We start from the raw sequence: 12917 nt of genomic DNA on the forward strand, positions 1-12917 counted from the left end.
AGAAAAACTTATATTAAAGTTTTTCTTCATTACCCATTTAAGCCGTCTCCAGCCATTATTAGTCTCAAAGTGGGTTCCTCGTCATCGAATTTGAATACTACACATATTGCATAATTAATACCAAGTGTTGAATAAAATAATCTGGATGATGTTTTTCACTAAATGTCAGCTTTTATAAATTTAATTGTATATACAAATATATGATCAATAATATAACTGAATAGTTTTATTTAATATCATTTGGCTCCCAGAAGAAACAACAACAAAAAAACCTTAGTGGTATTAGTTACACAGCAATTTTAAAAACAAATGAGATTGATAATGAGAGTTGAAATACACTATAAAAATGCTAATTTTATGGGTAGCATTTAAATAATTTTTTAAAACAAATGTAAATAAAATGATCAAGCTGTGTACGTGTTAGCTTCAGATCTATTTGAACAATAAAACTTAAAAAAAGTGTTAGCTTCAGATCCATTTCAACAATAAAACTTAGCAAAATAAGTGTTAGCTTCAGATCCATTTCAACAATAAAACTTAGCAAAATAAGTGTTAGCTTCAGATCCATTTCAACAATAAAACTTAGCAAAATAAGTGTTAGCTTCAGATCCATTTCAACAATAAAACTTAGCAAAATAAGTGTTAGCTTCAGATCCATTTCAACAATAAAACTGAGCAAAATAAAAGTTTTCTAAATGTATAAACTCACTTAAATGAACAAGAACAACAAATAACATGATGACTTTGACTTTATGAAATATTTTATACGTACAAAAGTACTATTTGAAACCATAAATTGAAAACATAATACTCTAGGCAAATATCATCTATTTTTTAAAAAGTTCCTTATCAGTAATTGAATTTTTTTTCCCTGAGTTTGTATAGAAAATGATTAATATAATGCACAGAAGACAAAGAACAACACATTCTTCAACAGTGAAGCTAGTAATCAAATGGTTTGATGCTCTATAAAATTGCACATTTCTTATGAAAAAAAAAAACAAAAACTATTAGATCTTAAACTCTGCAGATCCTTATTTGAAAAGTATGAGTACAAGTAGAATTTATGGAAAGCTAGTGAAGAAAACCAACTTTTTAAGAAACATTGAGAAAAGAATTATGTTATTACAACTGCTAGAAGGTTTCTTTGTTTAAGATGATGATCTTCTTCAGGTCTGTAGTTTTGTAGACTAATGTGTTTTTATCTTGTAAATAAAACAACACAATAATCAAAAAGTGAACCCCTTCAAGAGAGATTCAAGAATCAGCAATCTATGGATTAAACTCCTCAAAAATCAGCCAATCACAAGCCTTGTAGTTAACCAATCAGGAACCATCTCCACTCAATCAAGACAATATTACACATAGTTCATCATTTACACCCTACAAAAGAAAAACATAACCAAGTCTTCAAAATTACAGACCTAAAAAAGATCTGCAAAAGTTTGCTGAAATTTTATCTCCGACTGATAAATTTTCCACCAGGTGGCTCTCTACAAATCCATTTTATGATATGATCCACCTCCTAACTATGACCTCCATGACCTTGTACATCTGTTTTTATTTTAATAAGTTTTTTAAGCTAAAGAATAAAACTAAATATACAGGAAGTTTACTTTCATTAACATTCTTGTGATTTTTTTAGGCATTGCTTTAAGCCTTGTAGAGTTTTACTTATGCTTCATTGGTCTTCTTACTTACTTATACAAAACATTAGCTTCATAAAACACACATCAGATATTTTCAGAACTCTGTGTTCACTTTATGTATTTTACATTACACTATCCAAGTATAATTGCACTCTGTATTATTTCAATAAACTAGATGTTTACAAATACTTTGTTGTTTAAATGATACATATATGTAGACACACCCTTTTCTAAACATTAAACATATAAATATTAGTTTATTACGTATTACAATTATTTGCAAGCACTTAATTAGCCATGACATGTGCACTGTTAGAAAATTTATGTGCTTTTCACACACACACACAATAAAACAGGCTGGATGTTACATTCACAATTAAAAATTATTTTTAGAATTTAAGTTAACATAAACTAACAACGTATACTTTACTAAAATATAATGAACTATGTAGTTGAAGTTCAAAACATCTTAAAAATTTCAAATTACCACTGTAATGTTAGCCAGTCTCAGCAACAATGATTGTAATTAAAAAAACAAATTCAAATTAAAGACACTGTTTTGTATAATTATAAGCACAGATGCCAACCTTAACCGATATAAAAACAAGAATGTCAAAAGAAAAAAAAAGGAGGAATCTGGGTAGAAAAATAGGAATGGCTTAATACCTGCATTTGTTCCCCTCCCCACTCCCCATGAATATAAAATGCATGGTTTTCACTTATTTTGGATAATTTAATGCACAGCTAGTCAGCAGTATATTCAGATTTAAACTTCTGGAACACCTATGCTTGGGCAAACGTACCATATCAGAACAGCATTGTAGTCGATAATTTTCTTTAGTTATGTTCATCTTTACATTATTTTATTGGTATCATTTAGCCATTAAACTTTCTAGAGATTTCTTCTTCTTTGGTAGTGTTAGCTTTCCTTTATGTTCCTGGTTTTTGTGGAACATACAATGGCTTTGTTATTACTTTTCTCTATCCTTGTTAGCAAAACTTTGTGTATGCATATAAACATGCACTATAATAATTAAAACTAGAGTTTACATGCCGACGTACAGTGTGTGGTTGCTGCCATGTAATGTTACAACTCCATTGCTGTATAACAGTTATTGTTAACGGTGTCAGGGAGTTTTGTCTATCACAAAAATACCTATGTAACCAAACTTTTTTTCTTAAGGAATTACATGTTTGTGTATAGGAAAAACATACATCCCAGCAACTTTTAAGTTAACAAAAAAATGGTCTTCGTTTAATAACTATACTTTAATTTCCTATATTTGAGTAATATCAACCTAGATAAAGATATTTATGAAATGTTAAAAACAAAGTAAGTTCAATATATGTATACAAAGGTTACTCCTGTGGTAAATCCAGCATAGGCTTTACTAAAATGAAGAACCTTCTTTATAGTATTTACCACAGGAGTAAAGCATAGGCTTTACTAAAATGAAAAACCTTCTTTATAGTATTTACCACAGGAGTAAAGCATAGGCTTTACTAAAATGAAAAACCTTCTTTATAGTGATGGCCAGAAGACTTGTATTTTTTGCACACATGTAAATACTTGTGTATTTCATTAAAACATACTGATTATCTACAACTCTTTCAAAAATCAAAAAGTATGATAAATTAATTCAACATATATTTTCTTATACCTAATTACAGAATTTTATCTATGTTTTAAGTAAGACATTATAATAGAAGCCATGGCTTAGAATTCATGAAATCCTCTTTACATTCCTTCAAAAGTTATTGAGAAAAATTACAAAAGATATAATTATTTGGCATTTTGGTCTTGTGTATGATTTTAAAATTTCTGAGGGAACACTTTCATGATGTATTTGTATAACATAGATAATTATGATCAATGGGATAGGACCCAAGCCCCCCCCCCCCCCAAATTCTTTAGACTCAGTTTAAAAAGCTGAATTAGATTTGGGATATTATCAATATCTTGTCATTTTTACATTGAATGAACTGTTATACAGTAAAGTTTCAAGTCAAAGTAAAAAATAAAAAACTGAGCCACTAGATACAATGTTCAGTAAGAAATAAAATAAAAAATTAATGATATGAACCAAGGGCAGGTGGCAGAGATACAATATTTTTTATATTTGTTATTCAGTATCATAAATACTTTGGTGCCCATCTAAAACTTCCTCCCCGAGGTTACAATGAAACTTAATCCTCATGCAACAGAGGTGTTCTTCCGGAGGTTCCTGAGCTTATTGCTTGCTGGAATCTAGATATGGCTGAACATCTATAGAAAGCCCTTGCTAGTCCATATGGATACCTTGGTTACATATCACCTTCATCTAAAAATTAAATAATTCATGCTAGTGCCGAGGTTATTTGTGAAGCTGTTGTAGATGATATTAAAAAAGCAAAGCCCTATTTCATCTGCCTAAAAACAACAACCTGCTACAGCAAACAAGACCAACATTGTTAGATATGCCAGTGAAAATAGTAGTAACTGAATTTTTACTCTACATAGCAGTGTGTTCTGATAAAAATAGTAGGAATGTAATCTTTTTGGAAACCATGGTTTTACATTTGGCAATGTGCAAGGTCAAAGATATGATAACCACTGTACTATGCTTTGATATTACACTGGATGATAGACACAGGCTAAAGATTGGGCTCCAAATGCATATTACATGTACTGCTTTGCACACTACTTAAATTTAGTGGTTGTGGGCACCTGTAGAAATGACAAAATCCAGAAAATGTTTTCATTTATTGATGACATCAAAAAGTTACAATCTTTTCAAAAACCTTCAGCAGGACACTCTTAGTACAATTACTGATGTGAAGTTTGCATTAAGATCTATTACACACAATCTTGTTTGTTTGTTTTGAAATTCGTGCAAAGCTACACGAGGGCTATCTGCGCTAGCCATCCCTAATTTAGCAGTGTAAGACTAGAGGGAAGGAAGCTAGTCATCACCACCCACTGCCAAGTCTTGGGTTACTCTTTTACTAACGAGTAGTGGGATTGACCATCACATTATAATGCCCCCACGGCTGAAAGGGCGAGCATGTTTGGTGGGACAGGGATTCGAACCCGCGACCCTCTGATTGTCAGTCGAGTGCCCTAACCACCTGGCCATGCCGGGCCCGCACAATCTTAACTTTGTCTGTGAAACTGCAAGTGAAGCATATTCCAACTTGAAAGACTTTGAATATTTGCAACAGGAATATTTCAAGTTTGTTAGTTTAGAATGAGAAGAGGACACTTTTGAGCAGCATTTTACATCAACTGAAAGAACAGCAGGCAGTACATATGGTACTAATTCAGAACCTTACACTAGAAAGGTTTCTTCTAAACTGGATCCACTTCTCAAAACTCAAGTCATGTTAGTTGGAAAGTATTGGAGCTGATGTTGATAGCATCCACAAGACCCCTGATCAAACAGACAAGTGAGGAAATCCATAATATGAGAAACAGTGGGTCGAGCGAGGGAAAACTTGTGAAATTGATAAACTACCCTGTGATGAATGAACCAAAGATAGTGTCTCAACTGATGAGATATTTGGACATATTGGTAAACATTCGCAATGTCGACCTTGGTCATCCACAAACCCAGAGAAAAAGACTACATTAGGGTGAGAAAAGACTCAACGGGAAATTGGGGTAGAACCTAAAACTGATTGAGGCGGGACAAATTGATTACAGACTGCCAGTCCCCAGTTTTATTGGGTACCACAAACAGCCTGGAATAAAAACCTGGAGTAGAATGATTGACAGGTTTGATGGCCTGCTGGGAGAAAAGATCTTGTACCACTTCAGACAGATGTTGACTGGTGATAGGATCCCAAGGCAATGGAAAGGAAACGTTTATTTGAGGTAATGGAAGAAGGGGGAAAGAAAATGGATGACAAGTCCCTCAGATAATACCCGAATAACCCACAGATCTGTGGGGAAAAAGGGAACAAAATTGGTCAAGTGAGCTCCCATTGGACTGGAACCCATGGGGTAGTCACTAGCATTGTGGCAACGTGTCCATCTGCATTGAATAAAACGATGAGATGAGAAAACCTTGGAGGTAAGGGCTGAGAAGGAGCTGGACAGGAAATAGTAATAGCAGCATGTCTAGGCTGAGAATGAGACAAACGATCCACCAAAGAAAGGGTAGTTTGTGTCACACCGACTCCACACAGGATTCCAAAGTCTCAGGAATATTACTAAGAACATACTGCTGTAGAAAAGACCCGGAGATAAGTAAGCAGTAAATGAACTTGGGACAAAGCTGCATCTCTCCCCAGGAGATCCCAAAAACAGAGAAACCATGTGTGTAAGGCTAGTGCTGAAGAAGACAAACGTGCCAAAATGGAGGTAAATAGGTATAGGCAATCTCTCAAAAAACACTCAGGATCTCTATGGATTTCCTTTGAAAGGAGGTGGATGGTAGACGGAAAGTACCATTGGAGAGTTGATAGTGTAAGATGAAGTTGAGAAACTTGGGTGTGGAATAAATAAACAGGATGATCAGGGTCTGCCTCCCACACAGGCAAAATCGATTCTAACTGTTGAGAATCGATAAGCATACATTCAGCCTGATGGTAGAACAAGACAAACTCTTATGAAGCCCATGGAGGGCAAGATATGCTGGTACCCTCAACCATTTGAGAAACAAAATGCTCAGCACAAACCCTAATATCCAGAGAAGGGGGAAACTAAATAGTGAGACGAGGAGATATCATGTAACAAAGAAGAACAGGGATTATATGAAATCAAGGAAATGGATAAAATGGAACACACTTGAAAAATCAGGTCTAAAAAAGCCTTTCAAAATCCTCATTGACCCGAACTAGTTCGGCACGTTCAGGAGGGATAGGGGCAAGATCAGGAGAAGCAGGTTGACTCATATAATGATTAATCTATTGTCAGATGATAGTATTAAGTCCAAAATCGAGTCCCCACCCCCACCCCACCTGTCTCCTGTGCAAGTCTGTAGTAGATGGTATTATCTCCAAAATGGTAACCTGATCATCAGAATTCATTGTGTAAAAATGAAAATCAAACAATTGTTTCATGAAGAGAAAAAAAAAGAGGAAAAACTGGGTAAATAAAAAAAATAATCCACTTCAGAATAATAATAAAAACCATGAAGTTGAACAAATTTAAGGGGCACTACAAAAATGTCTTACATGAGTACTTTCAAACGACAAGTGATAGTTTGGTAGAATTAAATAGAGGGAGTCACATGCATCAGGAGTGTGTGCAGTACTCTTATTGGTTTGTCGCATGATGATTTACATGCAAGACACATTTAAACCAGTTGATTGTAAGGTATGTTGGAGCTCAAGGCTTGTGGTATGCACAAAAAAAAGTTTTCCATATAGAGGGCAGCATTGAATGAGAATAGCTATTTACGTGAGCAGAAGTAATGTATCATATTGGAAATTAAGATTCAACTTGCCCTTGTCTAGGATTACTGATGAAGGATGGAATTCCTCGAAATCATTATAACTTAGTGACAAGTGGTAAATCAAATTCTAGATTGGCCTTCACATTTATTTTTTAGTATTGCACTAAGTAGTCTTAAAAATATCTGGGGATACCTTAGTAACAGCAAGAAATCTAGAAAGCAAGTCATTGACTTACATAAACACCATTAAGTCTGGTAGTTTTCTAAATTTTCAAAAGCATTGAGAGATTATGAATAGGAAATACTTTATCATTAAGAGAAACCCCAAATTTGACTAACGTAACCATGAAAACATTTTTATGGAAACTTGCATGTGTAAAAGATACCTGACTTTCAGAATTCAATAAACAGGTGAAATTCTAAAATCATACAAGTACACGAGTCAACAAATACTCACATATACCTTTAACAGGTTGTGACCTCTTGGCTTCATCTGCCATGACAAAATGAATCTGTGTTCGTTCTTGCCGTTTGTCCTTCAACTCTTTTGCACTGTTAATTTCCTTAGAAAGTTCAGCTACCTGTCTCATAACTGGAGCAGGATATCTAAAGAACGAACAGAATATTTGAATTAAAAAACCAGCTTCTATACATACTTTAGAAACATCATACATATAATATTCACACACGTACATTTACAACTGCATGTAAAAGTTCTAGCTTTGACTGTGTTTGCATTATTATGAAATTCTATATTATAATTTTAACTCTTTCAACCTCATAACAATTTTGTGCTTGTTATAGTTTCATGCTATAACTTTTAAATTAGTAAGCAAATGTTAACGAAATTTGGCAGTTTATCAGTAAACATTACAATGATTTCATATGCAAATTATGAAATTCTACATTATACTTTTAAGGTCATGTTTGACCTTTTTTACAGTTTACACTGTTTTTGAGAATAAATTTGTCTGCTTATTATATAAGCTAGAATTTAATAATGCCCGGAGATGGCTTGAATGAGTAATGAAGAAAAACATTAATATAAGTTTAAAATAACAGCAAATGTACAATGTTTTGACAAGGTTTTGTCATCATCAAAACCTCGTACATTTGCTGTTGTGTTAAACTTATATTAACGTTTTTCTTCATTACCCATTCAAGCTATCTCCAAGGATTATTAGTCTCAAAGTGGGTTCCTCGTCATCAAATTTAAGCTAGAATTTATCTATGATGTTACTAACAGATATAAAATATGATATATTTACATAACAACTAAAAATTAGCCCACTTAATAATGCAACTAATTTAATATACTTGTTAAGAGATTGCAATGTTATACAACAAACTTAAGAACTATAACACCATAATTCATTATTTGAGTGATTTGAACCAATTTACATGCTAGATGAGAATATTATTGTGTATATCTCTCTTTTTTAATTCAAAGAGTAGATTAAACTTTTTAACACAAAGAAGTGAAGATTAAGGACTGCTAATCACAGCATGAGATTTAAAACTAATAGTGTAACTATAGTAATGGTATAAACAATCATTAAGCCTATTAGTTTTTTAAAAATAGTTTGAAAAAAATTAATTCATGCGACTGAACTCAAGTTATTTATTCTACTCTAAAAATAAATTGAATTAATGAGAATATCAATCTGAGCCTTAATAATGCAATACATACTAAGAGCTTATTCTTCCCACACCTTTATTTCCCAGCATCCCCCTCCTAACTATTACTGATGCTTCCAGCTCTATCCACTGTCCCAAGATATTTAGCTAGAGATTACCAATGATGATATTAAAACTAATTACAGGTGGATACACCTGCACAAGTATGGGTGCCTCTTTCAACACAACATGAAAATAACATATGACAAAATATGTAGAAGCATGAACAGTAAAGACAGACCTCCTCCAACAACTTCAGTGTATGGTGTCCTTTCAGAAAAAAGCAGATATAAAATATTGATGAAGTAGGCTTACAGATTTTGTGGCTCATTCATAATTATTTAAACATGTATACTTTTTGGGTGACATTTTGTTTTCACCTCAACAAGGTACTTATGACTGTTGGCATCATATTATAATTTAGTGATGGTATTCATAATGATTTCATGTAAATTATCTAGTAGACTACTTCATCATGTTACAGTGAGCAAAAACGTTTGTTTGTAGTTATGCACAAAGCTATACAATGGGATATCTGTGCTCTGCCCACCACGGGTATAGGAAACCCAGTTTCTAGCGTTGTAAGTCCACAGACATACCGCTGTGCCACTGGGGGCTGTGAGCAAAAGGAGCATACATTATTTTCCTCAATGTGTGAAATGAGCCTTAGAGTATCATATCATGTTACACCATTTCTCTTCCTTTACGCTGACATCACCAATAGCTTTCTTCATTTTTTTTAACAGAAGTGAAACTAATGCAGCAGCAGGTTACAAATAGACTTATAGAATAAAAGAAGCAATTTAATAAGTTTTATTTTTTGGAAAAATTAGGGGGAAAGACTCATAAAAATAGGGCTTCTGGGAGACCTGTAAAATCTAAACTAGAAGGGTTAAAAAAAACGTGTTAGTCTTTAGAAATTTTCACTTTTTACAAGAAAAATATTATGACTCAAATAAAAAAAATTTTTTTTTTTTACTTTGCCACACAATAGACAATCTTACCACTTGAGCTTTTGTTACTAGCTGAAAAATTACATCATTTTAGGGCTTCCCATTTTTTTCTAAACTGTAAAATTGTTTTCATTAATGTTATGCAAAGTAATTACAGTATTCCTACATCATACAGATTAAAGTAAGTAAATGACATGTATATTCAGAACTAATATGACAGGTAAGAACTAGTGATATGCTAAATAATAGGTTATCATTTTATAAGTCACAAAACTGATTAATTATTATGAATATGAATATTATGAATTGTGGACCTCCAAAAAATCAAATGCTGAACTACAATTTACATGCCAAAATCAGTTTTAGGTTATTTTAGTTTCACACGAAACCACAGAAAAATCTTTCCTCACTTTCTAAACACAAGAGCTTGCATTTGTAAGAAAGTAAACACTCAAGTGTCTTAAATCAACCATATTAATAAAAATTGTAAGTTATGTTTGACTTACCCCTTCCTTTCTCTGATACGGCTATATATTACATATGGTAGCCAGAAAAAAAATGACATCATAGTTAGAATGGATGAAAAAAAAATGCCTCCCACCCACTTCCGCAAATTAAACAGAACCAAAGGGAATTGTAAATATATTTCACTTCTGGTGGTGAACGTGAATCTAGGAAGAAATGGTCAATGTGACATCCTAATTGTACCATTTTGTCCCGATTTAAGTGTGGATTTACATAATGCGAGAAGAGGGAAAGCAGAAAACTGACTTCTGAGACAGTAATGAATCACTGTCATAGTTGTTTTGTAACTATGTTGTATCACCAACTTTTTAAGTCTGAGACTGAGTAGAATGAAATGTGGGTAGATTATCATGTCCATGGTTGCATTATATGTCACCTCAAATGCTGTTGATAAATCCAAGAAATGATAGAAAAAATAAAATATTATCAGATAACTACAGACAACTGATTAACCAGTCCATGTACATACAAGATCATCATAATTATAACACTAACTTAGATATAGCAATTCACATCCATATACATGAAAACTGTACGTAACACATAATCAAGAAAGTTGTTAATTTATGTTTACTATAGCCACTTTTGTTCTCTGTCATTTGTTTGAGATAACAACTGGTTTGCCCATGGGAGATATATTTGTAAAGCTACACTTTGTGTATGGAAGTAGACAGCTGCATTCTCCAATGGTAAGTTAGTTGATATGTCAAGTACCAACTCCCTTACTTTTAATTAGGAATAACCAGTCACGTGGGTAATGCTAGTCATTCTGAAGAAGTCTGGTGATGATGTTACTATTTTTTAAACTGGCATGAGTTTCAGCCTGGAATAGCATTTCAAGCGAGTCAGTCAGCCTGGAATGAATCTTTGGGGAATAATGATAGTCTGATCAATCTAACTCTCTAGTAAAAGTGACTGTCAAATGTCCAAAGCTAGTATACACATTGAGCTTGTGTTATAAAAAGTTTTTTTTACTGTGTTTTACACACTTACATCCAGACCACTATTTCTTAACACAGACTCAGTTAGCTTTAGCTGAACTCATTATTACTTTACAATATATCTTTTCAAAACATCCATTATAATTAGACCTGTATTATAAAAAAAAAATTTCATAAAGGGGGGATTACTTCCACCTAAGTATACCATAGATGAACTTATCCAAAAAATATTTTAAATAATTAAAATCAACAAGAGGATAACAGAAGAAAGAAAAATATAGAAAACACTGTTTATGTAATAAAGAGTTGAAATTAATAATAAAAAAATAATGTTTCAAAATAGAGCACAATCCAGTGGCAAAATTCACCTCACAGTAAATGAATAAGCACAAACACTGCACTTAAAACTTTTACTTAATCAACAGCATGAAATATTTAGATCAATGTAGTTAGAAACATCGGTTTCATTTATTCATACAAGACATCCAATGAAAGAGAACTACAGCTCATACGTAATGTAGTTTTCTGTTTAGTTTCCTTCTATAACTTGTGGTACTATACAGTGAAAAATATTTCTTATCATATTTATAATTTTTAGAAAATGGGAAGAACTGAAAACTGGCCCATATTTTGAAAACTGTCTCTAACAGACAATTTGTCAAAATACTTAACCACCATGAATACTTTCTGACAACTTATTTTTATATCATCTGCCAAAATTCAACATTTGTTTATAGCAAACCAAAAACTTTTGTAAATAGAAATATACAACTAGTTACCTGCAGCCCAGTAGCTCAACATTTACAAACACCTGAGCCAAACACAGAAGTCTAGACAAGGGTAATTTATCAGAATGGGTCGAAAGAAATTCTCGTCTCATAACCCAGTGTTCATCGCTTTCCCAAGGTTGGCGATATGCCTCAACATCGAAGTTCTTACCATCAGTCATCGCTGAAGTATCCTTAACAAAAAATATCAATCATTACTAATTACAAGGTGCATCTTTAACAAATTGGCTGAAATTATTGTTGGACCACATCATTTTCATATTAGAAATCTTAATGCAGAGCTAATACTGGAATGAGAATCAATGTTATATAGTATATAAACCAAATATGAAAAATATTTACATTACTCCTTGCAATTTTACTATTAATATATATTTTCACTTTCAAAACAATCATTCAAAAATCATGACCAATAGAAAATATACATACATATTATTTCCAATCCTTAAATCTTTAAGACCTAAAGATAATTTTAAAAGACTGTCAGTATAAGTCTTGAATAATTCATATAATTAGGCATTTGGTTACAGATCCACCCAGCAAAAGAAACAAAAAACATCAAATCAAATCTTGGACTTCCTCAATAGGCAGGTTATCCTAACCCCTTACAAATTTAAGCACATAAATATAGTTATTTAAAATACTACAAATCCAAATCATTGAGCCTTTTGTTGTAGCTCAAGTTTGATAAATTAGGTTTTATAGCCATAGCCAGTAGTGGAATTCTGGTCAACAAACTACATGTTAATGTCATTCCCATAATAATGGGGGAAAAAAAAAAGAAGAAATTCACTAATACTATAATAATTGATCAAGTTAGTACTTTAAAACCTAGTTATGAAAATAATTAGAAAGGAAGGCCTAATCTTACCATATGTTCCAGGTTTAACTAGTAGTTTATTTAAAGTGTTCAAAAAACAATAGATATTCTGCCCTATATTTAAGCCGATAAATAAGATGAATCAAATGTTAGGTACTACGAAAGACGAAATACATTTAACTGAAA

General features: G+C 32.6%; 1 protein-coding gene across 4 annotated transcripts in view; it reads right to left on the reverse strand.

Moving 5' to 3' along the window:
* The window catches only part of LOC106475644 (CDKN2A-interacting protein-like), a 20508-nt gene that overhangs the window by 2317 nt on the left and 5274 nt on the right, over window positions 1-12917 (reverse strand). For all 4 annotated transcript variants that reach the window (XM_013936324.2, XM_022379703.1, XM_022379702.1 and 1 more), the window contains 2 exons: window positions 11903-12084; window positions 7491-7633 (listed from right to left, as the gene is read on the reverse strand). In XM_013936324.2, the coding sequence (XP_013791778.2) occupies window positions 7491-7633; window positions 11903-12072 (313 nt within the window). In that variant the 5' untranslated portion in view covers window positions 12073-12084. The remainder of the gene's footprint in view (window positions 1-7490; window positions 7634-11902; window positions 12085-12917) is intronic.

This window comes from Limulus polyphemus, unplaced genomic scaffold, assembly GCF_000517525.1.
Source record: "Limulus polyphemus unplaced genomic scaffold, Limulus_polyphemus-2.1.2 Scaffold8917, whole genome shotgun sequence".
NCBI classification, from domain to species: domain Eukaryota; kingdom Metazoa; phylum Arthropoda; class Merostomata; order Xiphosura; family Limulidae; genus Limulus; species Limulus polyphemus.